At 53.7% G+C, this 21,829-nt stretch overlaps 1 protein-coding gene across 1 annotated transcript in view; it reads left to right on the top strand.

Annotated features, from left to right (window-relative positions):
• Positions 1 to 2,899: 2,899 nt before the first annotated feature.
• Positions 2,900 to 21,829, top strand: part of LOC136005869 (hydrocephalus-inducing protein-like) — a gene marked incomplete at its 5' end in the record, with an annotated part of 43,638 nt that continues 24,708 nt past the window's right edge. The window contains 8 exons of the mRNA XM_065663762.1: positions 2,900 to 2,989; positions 4,351 to 4,470; positions 7,622 to 7,756; positions 8,306 to 8,505; positions 9,358 to 9,482; positions 10,940 to 11,130; positions 19,751 to 19,918; positions 20,501 to 20,601. Of these exons, the coding sequence (XP_065519834.1) occupies positions 2,900 to 2,989; positions 4,351 to 4,470; positions 7,622 to 7,756; positions 8,306 to 8,505; positions 9,358 to 9,482; positions 10,940 to 11,130; positions 19,751 to 19,918; positions 20,501 to 20,601 (1,130 nt within the window). The remainder of the gene's footprint in view (positions 2,990 to 4,350; positions 4,471 to 7,621; positions 7,757 to 8,305; positions 8,506 to 9,357; positions 9,483 to 10,939; positions 11,131 to 19,750; positions 19,919 to 20,500; positions 20,602 to 21,829) is intronic.

Consider the following 21,829-nt stretch of genomic DNA (forward strand, 5'->3'; position numbering starts at 1 on the left):
ATCCTCCCTGCCTGTGTTGTAAAGGCCCAGATGATGAGTGTTGGTTTCAAAGTGAGGGCTCCACGTTCCCCGCCAGGCAGGTGTGAGGATTTGCTTTGCCTGTGGCCCCGAGTCTCATGGGAAGCTTTTGTTTCTGGCAAACGCTGTGCTGCAAACGTGTGAAGCTCCTGGCAGCTGAGATGCCCCGGGCAGTTGGGTGGCCTTGTGTGGTGCGTGTGCCCGTGTGCGCAGGCTTAATGGGTACAAAGTCATCGACGGGTGCTCACCAGGGACAGCAACAGGGGTCACCCCAAAGGCAGCCTGGCCATGGCCCTGGTGTGGCGGGGCTCCTCGTGGGCCAGCAAAGTAGGAATTAAATGGTTGCTTTGTAGTCAGTGCGGAAGCTTTTTTCTTTCCTGCTGAAGCAGAGAAATTCTTGGCTCATCTGCGGTGTCTCCAGCAATTTATGTGTCGCTCACGGAGCGTGACCAAATGCTGCTGTAAGGTGCACTTTAGCCCTGCTGCAGGGCTTCACTGCGGGGGAGACATTGAAGGTGTCGGGGGGCTGCAGGGATCCGCAAGGCTGTAGCTTTAGCAAGGCCCTGCGGTGGCCGTGGAAGCCACGTGTGGCCCTCGCCTATTGTGACGTACAGGGGAGCTGCTGCTGTTAAAGGCGAGCAGCAGCCGTGGCCCAGTGAGAGCAGGAGTTGCTGAGCCGCTGAGGCAGGAGCAGGCTTGAGCTACTGTCAGGCTCTGAGCTCTGCTTCCTCGAGGCGCTGGTGAAACCCTGCCCTAGCTGGCAAAGCCAGAGCGTTGAGGAGAGGGGCTGGGCAGCCCAGGTGCCAGCCCTGTCCTTTGCTGCCCAGGTTCCCCTGGCTGTTGGCAGCCCAGCAGCAGTTAGCTGCTGTGCTGGTGGGCAAGAGCCACACCGAGGCGTCCCTGGGCGGCTCCTGTCCCTGCAGCTGCCCACAGCTGCCGAGCAGCGCGAGGGCATTCAGGAGCCAAGGCTGGGCCCCGCACGGAGGAATCCTCCAGGAGAAGCGTGAATCACCCGTGCTCAGGTAGCGTCTGGCCCTGGGCAGGGAGGAGGCAGCTCCGCTGGCAGCAGGGATGGGGCAGTTGTGTGATAGCCGGCAGGATTTAAACATCCCTGGGCTAAGAGCAGGGCTGGGCAGGTAGAAGGGCTTGAACGGGCTCTGAAATTGCCGTGCAACTTGCAGTGAGGGTAGAGACTTGGAGCTAGGCTGTAGGTCCTGCAGCAAAGGGAGCCTTGGCTGTCTGAGGTGGGGAGCAGGGAGCCGTGGGGTGGTGGGCTGGAGGGGTGCTGTGTCCTGGTGGCTGGTTTGTCCTGCCCCTGCAGGGAGATGTGCCCGATTGCTCCGTTGTGCTCCTTTCCTGCTCCTCTGGGAGGCTGGTCCCTGCAGGCTCTGGGGCTGTGGAAGAGCCTTGCTCCAGGGCGCGGGGGGAAGCTGCTGGGCTGGCTGGGCTGTGGAGGTTGGAAGCCCTCTGGAAATAAGCGTTGTGGGGGCGACGACAGGGTTCGTTTCAAGTGAAGTGAAATCACAGCTCGGAGAATTGGAACGAATAAGGCAGTTATTCTTAAGACCCGGTAAGAAACCACTGAAATCCAGCTTAATGCTGGATCATCCCCATTAGGTTTCTCCCTTGAAAAGGAGTTATTTCCAGCTCTAAATCCCAGCTCTTGCTGCAGCAGGTCCTCCTGTCCGTAGGGCAGTGCAGAGCTCTGGAGTTTCTTGCAAGGACAAAAGGAAACGGTAGCCTTGTTTCCTGAAGCCGTGGAGGGCCCGGCACCACAAACACGTGCCGTGCTGTCGCTGCCTTGGCAGTAAAGGAATGAAGTGATTGCCTTGCTTGCAGGGTGTGGGGAGCAGTCGAGGGGCAGGGAATGGCCGTCTTTGCCTAGATGCTGTCTTGCTGTGTACAGCAAGTGCACACAGCAGAGGTGATGTGGAGCACAGGGAAGCAGGAGGGAATATCATCCTGGATTTTACGTAGCTCTGAGCTAATTGCTCATGTGCCTTCGATGGTTTCCTGCTTTTTTCCTGCTGTGGCAGCCTGGAGTGCCTGGAGGGAGCCTGGAGTTTGGGTGTTAACAAGTGAAAATTAGGGCGTCCTTCTGCATGGAAAAATGCTCTTGGGCAGTGGGGTGATTTCCTGCCTGGAAGGAGCCGTTTTTGCCAGATAATCTTTGTAACGTGAGCCAGGCAAAGTAGCCTTGAGAAACTATAGTTCTTAATCAGAGTCTTGAACTCTGTGCTGACTTAGTTAGAAACATCATCAGGCTCCTTGCAGAGAGGGTGAGAAGTGCCAGTAGCGCCTGGTGCGTCTGTGTGGCTCGTGGGACTGCCCCCAGAGCAAAAGGCTGTTTTGGCTCAGGGTCTGTTTGTTGTGGGGTTTTACGTCTATGAATGGAGCCTAAATATGGTCTAATCATGAATGAGGGTGGGGAGGCCCTGTGTTCTCTGCTTAGGAAGGATGCCAGAGGCTGGAGACACAGCTGTGTCCTTTGGGTGTGCCAGGAATGGCGAGGCCCTGGCACAGGTTGCCCAGAGAAGCTGTGGCAGCCCCATCCCTGGCAGTGTTCAAGGCCAGGTTGGACGGGGCTTGGAGCAACCTGCCCTAGTGGAAGGTGTCCCTGCCCGTGGCAGGGGGTTGGAACTGGGTGAGCTTTAAGGGCCCTTCCCTGAGGTTGCGGGGTTCCAGGGTTCCGTGGGTCCAGGGTTTTAAGGTTCTGGGGTTGTGGATTGTCCAACTGTTGCTTCTTCCAGGCGACCTCTGCGACATGGCCAGTGGCAAGACCCCCCGGCCCATGAGGTCCTCCAGAAGGGCGGATGGATTCCAGAGCAGAGTGGTAGCATCTCGTAATCCGAAGCTGGTCAGAGAGGCAGAAGAGTCTCTCACCACCAGGCAGAGGCTGGCCAGCCCTCGGGAGATGAGGCGGCCCCGGGCTACCCAGCTTCGGGACATGGGTGAAGTCTCCCATCAAAAGGTAGCCTTTCCCTGCTCTTCTCCTTGCCGTTTGATGTGACATTTGAAGAGGGCACGTGCTTGTGGCAGCCTTGCCTCCAGCTTACCCAAGCAGCTTGGTGATGAGGTCCTGTTGTCATTTCCAACTGGTGGTGGTGGAGTTCTTTCTGCTGGGGGAAAGGCAAAAAACACATTTCTCCAATGAGCCATTGAAGTCCTGGTCTGCACAAAGGCAGTGGAACCTCTGCTGCAGTGGGTGGGTTTTGCTGGGCAGAGAAGAGTGGATGCGCTTTGCCTGGATCAGTGTTCTCTTAGGTGGATGTTCAAAGCTGCTTTTCTTGCAGGACTGCTCAGTCTAACACACAGTCCAGGTGGGTGGATGTCTGAGGTAGGCTGTTGAGCAGAAAGCTGCCAGCAAGAGACCTGGTGTAGCACATCGGTTACGGGTTGCCCCAGGCAGCACAGGAGGTGGGAACACGTAAGACGGGCGCCCAAATAACTGGCAGTGCTACAGCTACTGGGCTCGGCCTGAGCGTGGCTTTTGTGGAGAAGCGGGAGAGCTGCCTGTGTCTCTCGAGTGACAGCAGTGCAGCTGGGAGAGGGGAGAGCAAGCAGGGAGGAATTATCTCCAAGTACTGCCTCTGCTGGGTCAGCGTTTGGTCTTTGCGTGCATTTTTCAGAGCTGCTTCTGCAGCGGTGTTCAAGAAACGAGCAGTAAGAGAATACAGTGAAGCATCAACTTAAAGCTCGTGGGGAAAGGGGATACGAATTGCAGTCTAGCTCAAGTTGCCCCGTGATGCTGAGACTTCAGCTGAAACTTCATCCCCATCCAGCATTCACCTCATTTGTCTGTTTCCCTCCTGCCCTGTTACTTTCTTGTTGGCCTTTCCTCCCTGGTACTGGTGTCTTCCGACTGGTTTCTCGGGTCTGCATCAAAAACCCAAAAAGATATTTGGGATGCGTGGGACTCAGTCTCGCTGTCTCAGAGGGAAGTTCACCTGCAAATTGTTTCCTGTGGAGGCTCCTGGAAACTCCTGGGTTTTGCTTGCTCCCTGAGTGCTCGTGACTGTTCCAGCAAGCGTCTGGAGCTGAGTGAGCCCCTTAGCAGAGGGCTCTGCTGGAGGTGGGCGCTGCTTTGCCTTTTGGAGAAGGCAGCCTGGAGAAACAGCCTGCAAAAGAGCTTCTTAGCTTGAGGCTGCTCAACATGGTCCAGAAACGTTTTGTGAGCTGAGAGCGGAGGTGGGTGGGCTCCCATCTCCTAGTGTGAGCTGGGCAGATGTACTCACCAAGAGACTGTATTTACTGGAGATCAGTGTGGGATCTTCATTCGTTAATCTTTCTCCCAGCAGCTGAAGCTCTCTCTGCTCTGTCTTGCATCTGCAGTTCTCAGCAGTTGGCCTGGACCAGAGGTTGTTCCAGCCGTTCCCATCCGAGGTGGTGTTTGAGAACTACGTTCCCCGCCAGTTCTACATAGCGGCGCTAGCTCTGAGGAACATCGACAGGGTAAGTGCTGGGCTGTGGAGGCTGAGCACTGGGCTGGAGGAGGAGAGCAGTGGAATTCACGTGGTGTGCAGCAGAGCAAGTTACCTGCTGCAGCACAGCGCATCCAGAATAAAATGTCTCAGCAGCGTGATTCTGCAAGATGGGGGAAATGTTGCCATGCTGGGGATTGTGCCGCTGGTTTTGGCCGCGCACTGGTGGTAACTAAGCCAAAGGAGCTTTCTGAGCCAGCATGCTTCCCCTTGAAAGCCCTGGACTGATGGGAATGTCGAGGGCTGGGCAGTGCTTGCCTGCTGTCATGCTTTACCGCGAGTGTGCACCATGTCCCGGTGGCTCCTTGGTTAATCCTGGTTTCTGGCAGGGCATGTTTCCCTCTCTCAGCCTGTTGAGCCCCCTGTGTGCAACTCCGTGTCAAAGCACAGGGCTTGAGTTTTCTCTACTTTGTGCTGGAGTAAGTTGTAACTCCTGGCATTAGCACTCCAGGCTGGGTGTTTTGGAAGAGCAGGGGAAACAGGCTGGCTTAGCAGCAGCAGTTAAAGGGGAGGACTTGAGGTGCCACTTGAGGCTCCTGCTAAGCTTAGTTTGGTTCTGCTCAGGTGTTTCTAAGCCAGTGTGGCTGTGCTTTCTCTTTGGAGAATCCCAGCACAGGCAGGGTAATGTGCTCCTGAAGGTCTCCAACTTGAACGGGAAAGATTGTGATCCTGTTGAGATTTCCTAAGAAAAATGAGCAGGGAGAAGTTGAGAAGTGGCAGCAACTTTGTTCTGCTCTGCTGTAGAGGGGGAAATGGAGACCTTTTGAATTTCAGCTGGGGAAACGTTTGCTCCAGTGAGGCATGTGCCAAGAGCAAGCTGGTGGGAAAAGACAGGAGGGAGGAAAGGGGCTGAGTTCAACGTCCTGTCGCGGAGCGCTTTCTTCCGCACAGGGATTCTCTTGGTACGTAAGAGGAAGTGTGCTGGAAGCAGAGAAAGGTGAGAAACAGGCGTCATTCAGGATCCGGTTGTGTAAGAAAGAGCAAGACGTGTGTGTGAGAGGAGGGCACAGCGGGGAGCTGGGGGGGAGGTGGAAGTGTGCAGGTGAATTAACGCCCTCCTCAAATCTCCCTGTTGGGAGAAACAAAGGAGGGGACAAAAGGAGTGACACCGTCAGGGCTTAATGTAGGGGGAGGAACAGCAAGAGAAGTCAGAGTATCTCCTGAGATAACAGGTTTTACAGGGACGTGGTAGAGCATGGAAGACCCTTTGGCAAGGAAGGATGAAGGTATGGTCCCTCAGTTACTCCCAGAGAGTACTGTGTCATTCCTGGTGTAGCTTGGGCATACTGGGAAGTTGCAATGTGGGTACCTATGCCCAAGGGACACCACTGGTGTGGTTCACAGTGACTTTGGGCAATCTTTGCTGCAGGTGTGCCCTTTGCTTATTAAAATGGGCCTCAGCTTCTCTTTTCCTACTGCTCTGCTTCATTCCCACTGTGCCTTTTGGCTTCAGCTGCTCCCTCATCCGTGCAGCACCTCAGAATGTTTGCCTTTGCCAAGTACCAGCAAAGAGGCAAACAGTGAATTTGCTCTATTCGTGCTTCCCAAGTGGAAAACAACACCTGCGTTGATGTTGGTGCCATTCCCAATAAAACGTAATAGACTGGTAACAGCTGCAGCTTGGGATTTCTATGCCCTGTGAAGGGGAGGCAGTGTGTGAACTGTTGATTTTACCCAAAATGAATCAGTTGTGAAGCTGGTACAACCTCAGGCGTCGGAGAGCCCTGGTGTAAAAGGCAGATGAGCTCTAAGGAAAACCCTTGGCATATTTAAATGCACAAAGATAGAGATGCTAATCCCAAGAGAGTTCATTATGTTCTAATTTTGCTGGGTTTTGGTCATGTCCTGGAGAAAAGGAACATTGTGCTCTGTCTCACGAGTTTCCCACATTCCTCGGAATCCTACTGATGTATCCTGCGTGGTAGCTGAGGTTGTCTGCTCCCTAAAACTGCAGCTAGCAGCAATGTGTAACAGAGGCAAAGTGTAATCGAGCCCAATAGGTGCTCTGTATTCACTCCGATACGGAAGTGCTGCACTCTATGCTTACTGCTCTTGCCTACTTGCTGTCGAATTGCTTTCCTGTCTTCAGGCTGCTCCTCAGCAGCCTCAGAGGCATCCTGGGTGGCTCTTGCTGAAGATCTTTGCCACCTGGGCTCACGTGCCAAGGGACTTGGCGACCAGAACGTGTGGCTGCAGTGGGAAATGGGCTCCTGGAGCTTGCTGCCCCAGGGCATTGGTGGGAGCAAAGGGTGTTTAGAGCGTCCAGGGCTGCCTTGGCCATGGGTCACCAGGCTTGGGTCAGGGGTGCAGAATGAGCCTCCATTTTTTCCAAGGCTCGTCGTGTTCATCAGTGGAGCTGCCTGCCATTCAAAGTCTCCTTGTTATGCTTTCTGAGATGCGATTGGGTGCTGGGGCGTTGCTGCCTGTGTGCTAGAGAATGTCTGTTTGCTGTCTCCGTGCCTGTGGTATCCATCGTAGAGGCACGTTGGGTGTTCTCATCTCTGCACCAGCCTTTCCTTGTATTACGGATCTCCCTTGCTGCTTTGCAGCCCCCTTTAAATTCTCTTAGCCATCTGCTTCTTCCTGGGGTTGTTCTTTTGTCTTCCTGCGCTCGTCCTTTTGCTCTTGAGGTAAGCTTTTATTCTCAGGAAGCCCAGAGTGTCTGTGGTCTGCTTCTCTTGCTGGTCCACCGCCATGACTAGCACCGCAGCTTGACCACCCCGCTCCACCCTGGTGTGTCAGAAGTGACTTCCTTCCCTCCCCGTATAACGCACGCTGGTTTGCCTTCAGATAATACATTCCCCCTCCAGAGGTATGACTGCATGGATGTGTGCAGGCAGAAGCAAGCATGTTCTTTGGGCTTGTTGAATACGCAGGTGACTTGAGGTACTGCATCTCCTTCCTGCTGCCTTCAGAGCAGGGCGTGTTGTTCCTACTGTCTCTGTGCTGCAGCTGTGTAGCTCAGCAGAAGGGATTAAAGTCCACCCTCGTGTGTTACGTGCGTGTAGCTTCAGAGCTAAAAGTGTTTTGGAAAGGTGGTAAGGAAGGATGTCACATGGCCTGTCCTGGTCCCTTCTCATGTTTCCACAAGCGACAAAATCCTACTTGTGTCTTCCCTGCAGGTTCCTCGTCTGCTGAACGTCATCCTGGGGAACTCTCCTTACTTCGAGTTGATCAGCCCGAGTAATGAGGACTATAAGGTAGCACCGGGCATGTCTTCAACCTACCGCATCCTTTTCAGACCTGATGAGGACAAGGTGAGAGTGGAGGTCCCGAGAGATGGCGCCTTGAGGGGAAGGTGAACCTGCAGGGCTGGGTTCCAAAGCAGGCATGTGGTGTGGGTTTTGAAGAAGTGGCCTGCGTTCAGTGGAGTTGCACTGGATCTAGACCTGGGGGAGACTCTTTCCTGGGGGTGAAGGTTGTGCTCCCGTAGGCTGGAGGCTCTTGCCAGTTTCAGGCTGTTTTCCCCTTCAGTGGTGGAATATTTAACGTAACGTCTGTTGGCTTCAGGGCTGAGAGTCTGCTGCCTGTGCATGGCCTTTTCCTCATCTTCTGTTTGCTGCTTAAATGTAGTTCAATACTCTGGCCTACCCTCGGGCAGCATGCCTGTAGAAACTAAAGAGGATCTGCCCCATGGTCCCTGGCTGCCCCTGCTTGTGAAATAATCTGTAATGAAAGGCCGTGAAGGTAAAAAGTGCATGTACATTGCCGAATGCTACTGTGAGAGTCACAGAAACCAGCAGCTCTTCTTCTGCCATGGGCATGGTGCTAAAGGCACTGTGCTGAGATTGTTTCTCTCCCTGCAGGATTATTTCGACGAGCTTATCATCATCACAGAGAGGGAGAAGTTCTTTGTGCCTATCCGAGCCATAGGTGCCCGAGCCAGCCTGGACTTCCCTGAGCAGCTGAACTTCTCCGAGTGTCCAGTCAGGTTCAGCACCCAGAAAACTCTGCTGGTGCGCAACGTGGGGAAGCGGGAGGCTTGCTACAGCATCACCACTCTGAGGTAAAGGAGCTCATCCCTTGTGCAAAACGCTGTTGCGTGGTCATGGGCTTGTAAACTGTGAGAAAAAGGAGGCAGAGCATCTGAGGTGCTGGAGATGGGCAGGACACGTGGGGTTTGCCATTGCTTGCAGTGTTTTGAGAAAGCTCTGCAAGCAAGTTTTACACTGCAGTGGTGTCTCCAACGCAGCATCTTGCAGGTCTGATGCTGTTGGGTTGGAAGAGGCAAGGTAGGAAGGCAGCTTGACTGCTGAAGAAGGTGCTGTGTGGCAGAGGACAGTTCGAGGGGCTCAGGTCACGGATCCCAAACACAGCCTCAAGAAACAGGCAAGCAATGAGCTGGTGAGAGGCACCACCACAGTAAATACCCAGTGAAGTCTAGCATCTATTTGCAAGGCGCTTGCCAACTACTCTACTGGGTAATAGAGCGTGTGTTGAGAGCTCCTTGACAAGGGTTTTAAGAGTTCCCGAACTTCGGCAATGAACTATTTCAGTCCCAAGTTGCAATAAAGAAATGGGAAGCATTAGGAAAGTTTTAAGTGAACTACACAAAAAAGCAGAATTCTGAGTAACTGGATTGCACGTGTGCAGAGGTGAAGAGCTGAGAACTGAGAACTGGGTGCAGAGTGTGGGGGGCTGGGGTCGTGGTATACCGCGGGATCTTCTGAGGTCTGGTTCTCTTTCAGCAGGGAGAGTCACCCGCTCCATTTCTGATCCTGGATGTTCTGGTTTTCTTGTACCGACTGTGGTTTGCTTGCTCCTTGCTTGCACAAGTGAGCTGAAGCGAACTAGACTGCAAACTTAACGGAGGGCCCGGATCTCCCATACAGTCCTGATCTCTCTCTTTGTGTTGCAGCCCTTTCTCTGTGGATCCCTCCATTGGGACTCTTGGCGTTGGAGAAGCGATGGAAGTCACGGTGGAATTCCACCCACCGAAGACCGGTGTTTATACGAGTCCAATGATCGTTCATTATGACACAGGTAAGCGCGTGGTGCACCCTCCGTGTGTCCTTCGAAACAGAGCGCTGTCTGCGCTGTCTGTCATCATCTGGTGGCTTCATTGTCCTGTTGAATCCCGTCTGCAAGGTTCCTTCACGCTGAGTAGAGCAAAGCTCCCCTGCTGGCTGCCAGATATTCCTGTGCTGGAATATTTCAGCCTGTAACAAGGCAGGCAGATCTTCCTGCGCACGGTGCACCGGGGGCGATGGCGAATATTCTGGGTGCTCCATTGCAGAAGAACTCACAGCAGGGAGCCTGACTGAAAAGGGGATGGCTTTTAACGTGCAAGAGAGCTCTCTGAAGAGCCTGCAACCTGTCCCCTAGAGCTCTCCTGACGGGTCATTGCTTTTCATCCCGATCTGTTGTGTTACAGTTCCCGGGAAGGCCTTTGAGGTAGAGACCCTCTTCTTGTGATGTGCTGCATGGGTACAGTTGGTGCTGTGCTGAGAGCTGGGCCATGCTGAGGACTTGTGACCAGGAGGAGCAGTAACTGTGGCAGCGGTAGCCATTAGGGTGCTCTGAGCTTTGCTGTAGCCTGGGAATGATTCTGTAGAAACCGCCTTGTTAGCAGCAGTTCTTTAGTGGTGAGGTTTATGAGCAAGCTGCTGCTAGGGCTGGCTGGAGTCAGTAATGTGAGGGTGCAATGATGTCTGAAGGTAGGTCGTGAACACCACCTTGGAGAAACACTTTGAAATGGCTGTGCTGCTGTGCGTGTTGCTCTGGTGCTGGAAGTAAGTCTCCAGCCTTCCAGAGGACACTTACCCTAGTGAAGGGACTCACTTCTCCGGTGGTGAAGTGGTAACAGCAGCACGTTTGACAAGGAAGAATGTGCGGGCAGTGGTGAGGCACCTGGCTGTGACCGTAGCAGGAGCCAAAGAAGGAGTTGGCAGATGGATCCGAGGGCCCTGTAGCAGCCTGTTGAGTGCAGAGCTCAGCACAGAAGCTGCTCTGTAGTTTCCATTGTTGTTTCTGCCCTTCTCCATTGCATTTCAAATGCTCCCGCTTGGGTTCTGAGATCAGAGCTATGCCCAATATTTCAGGACCAGGAGATGAGGATGACACGACACTGGGGGCATCTCCTGCCTGCAGGAGACCCTGGGCAAGGCATGGCTGAGGTGGCGCTCCTCAGCATCACTGAGTGACTTGGATGCAGAATTCCCTGTGACCTGAGTGGGATGGCAGCCCAAAGGGCACCCGGGCACATCTGAAAAGATACATCTCCACGAACGACCCCCAAAATAAGGTGCCTAAGGTGGTGCCAGGACATCCTCATGCTGTAGCATGTGCAGCTGTCAGGATATGCTAAGTGTCCTGATCCGGGGAACTGCTTATGCAGCTCAAAACTGCAGCTCTTTCTTCTGTTGCCTGCAGATTGCTCTGTTCCTTGTACTTCCGTCAGCAAGTGAGATGAGGCGAGACTTGCTTTTGCTTTGTTCCAGGTGAAGATGTTCACAAAAGCCTTTGTGGAACAGCTGTAAATGTCAACATCAGGCTTGACAAGAGCTCCTTGACAGTTGAGAAGACTTCTGTCACGCTGTCAAAGCTAAGATCCCTGGTCATCCACAATCAGAGTGCCATCACGGCCCACTTCCAGTGGAAGCGTTTTGTTGATCTGGAAGAGGAGGAGCGGCAGAAGCTGAGGTTTGTTTGAGAGATTCGTCTCAGAAAGATAGATGCCCCAGGGGAAAACTAACACACGGTCTCAGAGGGCTGTTGGGGCTTTTGAACGGATTAGGGCACGTAAACCTATGCACAGCGTGGAGCTTAACCCTTGCCATTGCGGTCCCAGCCGTGCTACAGCTGAGGATGATGTTTTGGGGAGAGAAGGTTGAGTGCAATCACTGGATTGCCTGAGAGGGCAAACTCACGTTTGGGAGCGGCAAACTATTGAGTTCAGAGATCCGTGCACTACGGAGGGTCCATGAGGCTGAGGAAGGTGTCAGCACTCGGTACCTGGGACTGCACTGAGCAGTAGCCCTGAAGAGCTGCAGGTGGCACAGCTATTGTGATACTCTAGCAGTTTCTTCTTTGATAAGCTGGCAGGCTCCTTTTCCAGTCACAGGCAGGGTAGAGTGCTTGGTTGGCCCAGAAGGTGGAGGCCGTCCTGCCGTAGGCTGGGGAATTGCCTTTCAGTGTCCTGGTTTCTGGCCCAACGAGGTGTTTCTCCCCCTCCTCATAGGCTGGGCAGATGTGGAGGGCTCTGCGGGGAAGGGAGGGCAGCCAGGACTTGGAAGTGCTTTTGGGCTTCAGCAACCTGTGTCATCGTGGTGCTGAGAGATGGGGCAGGTTCTTCCAAGGGTGTCTCTGGCGAAGCTTTGAAATTGCCATTTCAGGCAGCAGAGAAACACTCACAGCCTGGGGGGATGCACTGGAAATGACACTTTAAAGCTTATGTGACTTGGGCAATCCTTGTGCGACTTTTCAGGCTCAGATGGGTGCAGATATACAGGAGTTAGTCTGAACCCAGAGTTGATCAGGAAACTGCCTTGAACTGCAGCACTTCTCAAGGGCTTTGAGCACATCAAGTTCAGCGTAATTAGGCCAGAAATGCCTCAAAGGCCAGAACTAGTTTTCCACTGTTGTCTGTTTTTAATGACACAGTGTGTGAGTTCTGTGCAAACGCACTGAGTTAAAAGAAAATCTCGTGAGCTTGCCTTGATTCTTCCCTGGACCATTTCTTTAGCATCTCTCCCCACCTGCCTGTCTCGGACTGGACCCTGGGTGATCCTCTGTCCCCTCAGAAGCCACCAGCTTTCCCCAGAGTTCACTTCAACCTGATTTTTTACGTATGAGACTTGCTGTCGTGCCAGTCTCTGTCCTTGACTCTGAGCACGACGCTTGGTTCCTCCTTACTCGTAGTTTTGGGGATGGTCCAAGGCCACCGTCCTGCTGTCAGAGAAGCTTTTGAGATCTCAGAGGAGAGAGGGCCTTTTCCTGAGAGGAGGCAGTGCAGGAGCCTGTGTTGGGATGTGACCCCAAAAGACATGGCCCATTAGAAGGTGTCCCTCCTGCAGCGCTTTTGGGGATGTGATTCTGGCCTGCTGACGGAGCTTGAGTTGAGGGCTGCTCATGCCAGTGTGTGGAAGCCCTCCTCATGCACAGCATGTGCGCGAGGCTCAGTGTGTGTGCAGCAAGTAACGTCCTTGCCTGTTTCCCTTCTCTTTGCGTTTGGATTTAGCTGGGTGATGATCGTTCACACGGCGTTGCCTCGATTTGCTGCACGTGGAGCTTTCCCCTGGTCCCCCAGTGCTGTCACCCGCTGGTTCTTCATGGCCAGGGGACTGGAGCGTGAAGGGGGGACAGCAGTGTGCCAGCAAGGAGCAACCGCTCTGCAGCAGGGCTCCCCTTTCATCTCCCGCTTGTGATCTTTAAACACTAGAATGATTTCTGCTGCAGCCGCCAATAAAGGGAGAGGTTAAGTGCATCACAGCTCTGCAGTGGAGGCCAAAACGAGGGAAAAGATGAGGTGGTTCAAGATTCCACGTAGGGTTTGCATTCAGAGATGCTGGTCCTGACTTCTTTACTAGGTGATGCTGGGCAGAGTGCCTTCGTCTCTTGGCACCTCTGTTTTCATGCTCAGAAACCCATTTGTGTCACTGAAGTGATGGGATGCCCAAATCCGTTGCTTTGCTTTGGAAGTGCACCGGGATCCTCTGGTGGAAGGCAGTGCAGATACTGTCTCCTCACCCCTGTGGGTGCAAAAGGGAAGGGGAAAAGTGTGATGCTGGTAACGAGCAGCTGAAAGCCAGTTGCTTCTCCCCTCCCAATGCAGGAGGCTTTTCCTTGAGGGCTGCCAGCTTTAAGAAACCTCTTGTTAGCTCGTCAGTGAGGAGTAAAACTCCTTGCTGTGCTGGGAAGAACGGCAATAATGGGATCCATGTGGGAGCCTGTGTCTCAGGGTCAGCCCTGTGCTGAGCTGCTGCTCTTCCTCGCCGAGTGCTTTGCTGCTCGTGCACTGACACGACAGGCTTTGCAAATCTGCTGCTTATTCAATTATCTGCTTGGTTCGTCTCTCCCATGGCACAGGCTGCAGAGGCTGGAAGAGGACAAGCTGGTTGATGTTCCTACGGAGCACGGGCTGGTCCCCCCTCTCAGAGAACACCCTTCCCTTCCCATCTGCAGCTCCCAGAACCAGGGGACAGAGGTGCAGGGAGGCTCCATGCCTTTCTGCAGTGATATTTTCACCATTGTGCCCATGGTAAGTGATGGCTGAGAACCTCCCTTCCTGCTGCTCCTCCTCCTTCTCATCTCTGAAGGAGGTCCCTTGGCAGATCCCACATCAGCTGCTTGATGTGCCAAGAGAGGAGACATCCGGTTTCTGGTGAGGCTAGGGGCACTTGTTGCAAAAAGCATTTCTGAACAGCAGCAAGAGCCGACCCCAGGCTGGGCTCTGCTGCAAGGGCTGTGAATTAAGGGCACTTCATGAGTGTCCTCACAGTGTTCAGAGGTATCAGTTATTCTCCGTAAGGACACATTCCCACGTAGCGCGCGGGGGTGAAGAAAGGACACTGGTGCACTGTTAGTTCACATACTGACCTGCAGAATGCAATGGTCCTGGGTGGAAAGGAGGCCAAATTGAGCCCAAGCACAGCAATCCCTTCCTAAAACCTGGATTTATACCACGTCTGAGTCTCCCTTCCAGTGTCGTCTGTGAGCCTGGACACGAGGCTGGCAGGTTTAAACGGGCTTTTTGAGTTCTACTGCAGATAGGTAGAGAAAACTGCTCACTTTCCTGGTGATGCCAGCAAAAACCCCATGGCCTTCAATCAGCCAGAGCGTGCCTTCTGAGTATTTGCATGGTCTTGAGATGAAGAATGGCTGCTGTCTGAGCAGCGCAGCATCCCTTCTCATCTTGGAGTAAACCCTGGAATAATCCCAACCTCTTCTTTCTTTTACAGTGGGTGAAAGTAGTTTATTTTTTCTATTTTGTTTTCCGAGGAAGGGGCTGCTGTTCTCTTCTTGGTTGCTCCTGCAGCCCATGTAAGGCTGAGAGGTGCCTTTCCTTAAACCAGTTGCAGGAAGTGAGAGCCTATAGAAACCAGGGATGCCTCCTGAAATGTGTGGCAGGGCTTCCTGGGACTGAGCACCAGTGCCAGGATCCTCTGCGAGAGCAGCAGAGAGTTGCAGAAACTGGTAGCGTGGCCCAGACTTAAATCCGCGAGCAAGAGCTCAGTCTCTTCTGAGGGGAACAAACTGCCCCTTCCGGGTGCCAGTAAAGGCGAGGGACTTTGGAAGCTGCTGCTTCCAAGCTCTCCTGTAAATCCTGTTGGCAAGCGTTGCTTGCTCCTTGCTCTTTGCTGATGCTCTAAATAAAGGCTTCCAGGGCTGCAGTGGAAACAAGAATGTGATGTTTGAAGATAAATGGTTTGCTGTCACTTCTGTTTCAGGAGGGAGATGTCTTGCCCAATTCTTCCCTTGAAATCAGTGTGATCTTTCAGCCCAAAGAAGCCAGAGTCTACCAAGAGACAGTCTACTGTGACATCTCAGGTACAGCTCTTTCCTCCTGCTCCTGTTCCCACAGAGGAGGTAGAAACACTCTTCCAGCCCACTCGGACCTCATGTAGTTCTGGAGGGCTCAACAGGGCAGTGCTGGCACACGCCGCTGTCCCCGTGGTTCCCGGTGGTCTCCTGTCGGAGGCCAGGGCTCAGGATGCCTGGCTCTGCCTTCCTGATCCCAGAAGTGACCAAGCAGTGAAGGAATAAGCTTTCCCGCCATGGCTTTGCCAGCATTTGCAACACAGCTTTAGTGAAGGAGCACCAGGCCCCTGTAGACCAGTTACGTCCAAGATGAGTCTTTGTGGCGTGGCTCTCTCCTCCTTCTCGTGCTGCTCACTTTGTGTGCAGAGTAGGCTGGGATGGCAGTGAGAGCTCATCCAAAATTTGAGCCAGGATTCAGGCACCTTAGGCTGCTTCAGTGGCTGAGAGCAGCCTTCAGACTGAAGATCTTGTGCTCTGTCATCTCTAGCAAATGTAAGGGAAAGGACCCACCTTGGAGTTTAGCTGTAAGCCTTGAGGTCTCGGTTGCCTTTGCACCAAGGGATGTGCACGTTAGCAGTACATTTATGGCTTATGTGATCTGCTCAGTGAGAAGGCTGGTTTCCCATGACTGGAGAGAGAGCCTTCATCGGGGCCTGGAGAGATAAGACAAGTGCTGATGGGTTCGAGCTTAAACAGGGGAGATTTAGTTTAGATATACAGAAGAAATTCTTTCCTGTGAGAGTGGTGAGGCACTGGAAGAGGCTGCCCAAGGAAGTTGCTCCACCCGTGGCAATGTTCAAGTTCAGGCTGGACGGGACTTGAAGCAAGCTGCTCTAGTGGAAGGTGTCCCTGTCCATGGCAAGGGGTTGGAACTGGATGATCTTAAGGTCCTTTCCAACGCAAACCATTCTGTGGTTCTCTGAGACACCGGCCCAGGGGGTTGGTTAGAAATGAGAAAGCAGCCCCAAGGCGTATGTCCTGAGGGACGAGATGGGTCCCGTATCTTGTCCTGGAGCATCTAGAGCTGGTTCCATCCAGCCCAGGGACCGGCAGCAGCACTGAGACAACCTGGAAAGTGCCGGGTAGCAGAGGGAATTGCACTCACAGAGATTTCCCTCCACAGGCTGTGAGACCAGGCTGCCCCTGTGCATCAGCGGGGAAGGCGTCGGGCCCCAGGTCCAACTCAGCTGTGACCAGCTGAGCATCGGGGAGGTGACTGTTGGCTCAAGCCACAGCTACAGGGTGAGCAGGACGGGGCGCAGGGCATGGGGTGGATCCGGATGGCTCCCGGGCAGCAGCGAGCCTCGTGGAGCTGTGGGATGGGTCTGAATCAACTTGGTGGTGCTGAGCAGGCGCTTGGCACTGCAGGTCAAGTGGAGTGCTCTGTGTCAGGGGAATAAGCCCAGAGTGGCTCTGTTTGTGTGAAGTTATCCCTGCTTTGCATGGAAAAAATCCCCGAGGCAGAACTCGTCCTGTTGTATTTGGCAGCAGCGCTCAGCATCTTCTGCCTTTTACAGATGTTAATTGCTAAACTAGAAAAGAAGTGAGCCTTCTGTAAGCAAAGAGGATTCCTCATGTATTTCCATGTTGCCTTCTCGCTGCTGCTGCAGGTGTTCCTGCTCAACAGAGGAGTTACTGAGACTCCCTTCAGCGTGGTCCCTCCGGAGAGAGCTCTGGGCTCCTGCTTCACCTTTGGCCCCCGGGAGGGCATGCTTTTGCCTTTTGATCATCAGGCCATCTGGATCTCCTTCAATGCCAGTGTCGTGGGGCAGTTCACAGAGGAATTCCAGTTCAATGTGAAGGGATCCCCTGAGCCTCTGACGCTGACTGTGAGGTGAGGAGGGTTCTAAGAGCTTGGCGGCCACATCTGTAGCTCTCTCTGGGTAGTCATCTCCCACCTACCTCATTTGCTGATGGAGCAGAGAAAGAAAAGGCTTGTCTGAGGTCTTGATCTTGGCTCTCATCCTGGCATCTCCACACTAGGAGCCCACACTAACCTTGACTCCAGTTTGACGCTGACTCCTTGCGACCGCAGCAGCAAGTGAAGTGGAATTGTCAGCAAGAGGGAGCCATGGAATAGGTTGGGTTGAACACACCATTTGCTGTGGTCCTTGATTTTGAGCTGAGAGGCAGAGCTGGCATTGGTTGGCATCAACCATGAAATAAATTAATGGGTGTTGTGCAGCTTCACGTGGTGATTCAGGTGGATGTTGGTGAGTCCTAGAGTTTGGAGCCTTCAAGTCTGCTGAATTTAAGGGCAGGTGAGGAGATGCGGTGTGTTCAGGTTCCGTTATGCCTGCAACTACTTGAAAGGAGGATGGAGCCAGGAGGTGGCTGGTCTCTTCTCCCAAGTAACAAGGGAAAGGACAAGAGGAAACGGCCTCAGTGTGCGCAGGGCAGATTTAGACTTGATGTTCGAAACAGTTTCTCCCCGAAAGGGTGGTCAGGCATTAGAAGAGACTGCCCCGGGCAGTGGTGGAGTCACCATCCCTGGAAGTGTTCCCAAACCGTGTAGACGAGGCCCTTAGTGACACGGATTAGTGGTGGGCTTGGCAGCGCTGGGGTGACAGTTGGACTTGATGATCTTAAAGGTCTTTTCCAGCGTAGATGATTTGACGATTCTGTGTTGGGTGGTTTAAGACGTGTTGCTCTTGGATGGGTCAGCTGGTGCCCTGGTGGTTGGCTGATATTTTCCTCCAAGATTCAACTGTCCGCTCTGTTGAGCTGTTGCGGCTCTTGTCAAGGGATGTTTGGGGCTCCCCCGGCTTCGTGTCTCAAAGTCCTGCCCCCATAAAGATTGCGTGGATCAAGATCTTCTGAGCAAGGTGTTCCTGTACTCCATGGGAAGAGCGGTTCCAGCTAAGAAATGCCAAAGCAGGAAAGCTGTGGCTGGGAAGGGTAGTTACATTGAGTGTGCTTTACTGGGGACACCCCTGTGTCCAACACATTACAGATGGGGAAACTGAGGCACGCAGCCATCACTTGTTTGGTGTCCTTCCTCAGGCCATCAACAACCTGGGGGCATACCCTGCATGACACTGTGCCCCAAGCCCCACAAGCAGCTATGGGCTGCTGACCGCTTTGCTTTGGCTGCCTCCCGTCCACCTGGATGCTGTGCTGAGCATGAGGGTGAGGGCTTGATGTGAAACCCCCTGAGGTTCTCAGGCCGGCTTTTACCCACCGGAACGGTAAGGAAAGCTGAAGGCTTTGCAGTTCTCTTTAACCGAGGCCATGTCTCCTCTGCCTTTGTCCTCACAGTGGCTGTGTCACTGGGCCGGCGTTTCATTTCAATGTATCGTCCCTCCGCTTCAGTGAAGTCTCCTTTGGTGAGTGTGCCCTGGGCTTGGGCTGCAGGGTGGGAGGTCTGAGCCTTACCCAGATGGAGCACTTGTCCAGGACAGCATTGTCACTTGTGTTCCTCCATAGCCGCCTTCAGCATGTCAAAACCAGGACTGCCAGCTGCTAGGCAGTATTTTGCCATCATGAGATCAAACAGAACCAGACAGAATGGCACAGAGCCAATTGAATGGTTCAAATAGAACGGAGGGAGTAGAAAGTCAGTGTTCTCTGGTGTCCCTCACAGTCAGTCCAGCCCCAATCTGCCAGTCCTCAGCAACAGAATGACTGTGAAAGTCTTTCTTGTCCGCGGCCAACTGGAGAAGGGAGTTGAAGGCAAGTTGTAGGTGCCCTGGGTGAATTTTGCTGTTGTGAGGCAAGGGCACCATTTACCCACCTGACCATTAGCGTGAGAAATCAATTAGTGCTGTGAGGCCAACTCGTTGTCAGCTCCCAGGTAACATGGCCAAGCAGTAGCTCCGCATTGGGCGCCCATGTCTTCAGACATGGGCTCCTCCTTCCCCACCAAAAGCCCAGCTCTGCTGACAGAGCTGGCGGCTGTGCACCCAGAGCTTCTCCACTGAGATGCAGATTCTGGTTCTCCACCTCAGTCTCGCAAAGGACTTCTCACTGAGATGGTCTCAAGTTTAAATGTGAACTCAACCCCCCAGATCAGCTGCGATTGTGTCAGTGGCTTCCATTATGGAAAGCAAGTACCAAAGCTGAAGCCATGTCAGCCTTTGTGGGGTAATGAAAGGCGGTGTGCAGCATGGCCGTTTGTCCCCACTCCTTCGGGAGGGTGAGACACAGGTCCTGCTTGTTCTTGAGCAAGCATCAGGTTTGCCTCCAGTGAAGTGGGCCGTGAGCTGCCACAGGCTCAGTCTCGATTGTCCCAAACCAGGAGATGCACCGAGGTTCCTGTCTGGAGAAACTGCTTCAGAGTGCTCTGCATCATGCTGTGGCTGCCAATTTCATCTTTCCTTTCCTTTCCTGGATCATCTCTTTGATGACAACATACTGCTTTTATTTCTCGAAAACTGTGGGAGTGTTTGTGGAGTTCACAGGGACTTTTCTGGACTGACTTTTGAGAGTAAATGTTCTGGATGCACCGTCATGGTTGAGAAGGAATTGGTGCTGGTCTGGGGGAGGTGAGAGCTCCTCACAGTTAGAGACACTTGTGTCAGAGTGGCATTTCTGTGTGACAAGCGTAAAAGGGACCGTCATTGACGACGACTTCCCCACAGAGCTTCTCAATCAGCTGTAATTGCCATTGAAAGGAGGCAAACTCCAAGCGCAGTTTTTTATCACCGCAGGATGTCCACCCCAGGAGTCACGGGATAATAAACTCCTGTTGTGTCCTTTTCCCAGGCTTTCCTCGCACCCTGTGCTGCCGCCTCACTAACACTTCCTCGGTGCCCTTCAACTTCAACCTTCGCATTCCTGGGGACGGCTCGGGAGCACCCAGCGTGACCAGTTTTGCTCAGGTGTCAGACAGCACTGGTCCGTCGTGGAGAAAGCGAGCCCCAGGTGCCAAGAAGCCAGCTGAATTTACTATCAGGCCCTGCACAGGGACCATCTGCGCCAAGGGACACTTGGATATCCAGGTACGCAAAGAGTCCAGCCCTGTGTGCTTCAGAGGTGGAGCTGGAGCTTCGGTGGCATTGAGGGGGCTTTAGCACTGCTGGCTCTGAGCATCCTGCGAGTAAGAGTTGGGCACTAGTGTTGGGCTCTACATCTGCCCTGGCAACGCAAAGCGCATTCAGTAATTCTGGTATTGTCCAAAGACTTCTGTTACTGCCAGAGACTGTGCTCTACACATGAACCAGCAGAAGAATTAAAGGCAAACATCACAGAATCCTAGCCTGTTTTGGGTTGGAAGGGACCTTACAGCTCATCCAGTTCCAGCCCCCTGCCATGGGCAGGGACACCTTCCACCAGACGAGGCTGCTCCAAGCCACATCCAAACTGGCCCTGAACACCGCCAGGGATGGGGCAGCCGCAGCTTCTCTGGGCAACCGGTGCCAGGGCCTCAGCCCCCGCACAAGGAAGAACTTCTTCCTGATACCTCATCTTCCTCATATCTACTAAATCCTCCCTTTCCTTGCTGTGGAAGGAGATGTGGAGGGCACTGCATATGGCCGATGGGTTTTGGGAGTGATGAAGTATTTGATGCTCTTGTCTTCCAGGTCACCCTGTGCTCCAACACCGTGAAGAGATACAAGCTGGCCCTGGTGGTTGATGTGGATGGTGTTGGCAGAGAGGTGTTATCACTGCCCGTCAGAGCCAGGTACCAACGCTTCCCTTGCAGCCCCTCTTCTTTCCCTATGCATCTGCCAGAAGCAAGTGGTGCTGCCTTGCGTAGAGCTGGCTGGCTCCAGCTCCAAACGAGGAGCATTGCTCAATGAGCTAGTTCTGCCCAGCTAGACAGGAGAACAGCAGCGCATGGAAAGCAGTCCATGATGAGCAGCACTTGTGCTCAGGCACAGGCACGGCCCAGGGCCTTCTCCTACAGGAAACTGTGATTATATTCCTTATCGGCCTGCTCTGGGGGCTTGAGGTGTAATGTTTCCAAAGGGCCGCCTCTCCTCCTTCCTGCAAGTGTTGGACTTGTGCTGGGTTGTGGCCAGAATCCAGGACTGGTTTGGGCCACAGCAAGCAGCTGCTGCAAGCTGTTGTCTGCCTCAGTTAAGGAGGGGCCGTGCAGACGGGCAAGGGGCTTAGGGCAGGACTGGTGAGGGAAAAGTAAAGGCGAGATCTTGTGACAGACAAAGTAGTCCTTGGTGTGGAAGGTGAGCTCAGGTTTTTGTGCTTCCGTCTGGCTCTGCTGAGCATTGATGTTCTCGGAGTTAAGCTCAAAGTTGTTCTTGCTTCAGCCACATTCAGGCCTGTTGTGCTGTGGTGGGCGTCAGTTCAACGGCAAGAGGGATGCATTTCACCGGTGCTGTTCCCTCTCCCGGGCAGAGTTGTGCAGTCAGTGCCTGGGCTGCAGTTGTGTAGAACAAGTGCAAATGGGAGCAGCTGGCGTGCGGACCCGTGGGGAAAGGACCAAGGCAGCCACAGGGCCTGGGAGAGGGTTATCGCTCACGACGCAGGGCAGGTGGTGGCCTGCACCCTGCGTTGCTGGGGTAAAGGGCTGGATTTCAGGCAGGGACACAGCGGTGTTTTCCCTGAGACACTGGAGTCTGGTGTTCCTGGAGCCTTGGCGAGCGCTGCTCCTCGGTGGGAAAGCTCCCTCAGAGCTCACACCTCGCTGGGGCCATTGAGAGGGTCCTTGCGAGCCTCCTGGGGCAAAGGAGGGGCAAAGCTGACCTGGGACAGGGCACCGTGCTCTGCCTGGGCACTGAGCAGCTTTTGTGATGCTGAGACTCAGGGTCTGCCCCTCTTTTGCAAGAGGTTGTTGGGTAAAAAGAAGTTGAAGGCTGTTTCTCACTGTAGGCGTATCAAATGTCTATTTGACGGTGACAAATGGGTCGTGCTCCATTTGGTGCTCATTGAGAAGTAAACAAGTAAGCAAC

This window comes from Lathamus discolor, chromosome Z (genome assembly GCF_037157495.1).
Source record: "Lathamus discolor isolate bLatDis1 chromosome Z, bLatDis1.hap1, whole genome shotgun sequence".
Classification (NCBI taxonomy): Eukaryota; Metazoa; Chordata; class Aves; order Psittaciformes; family Psittacidae; genus Lathamus; species Lathamus discolor.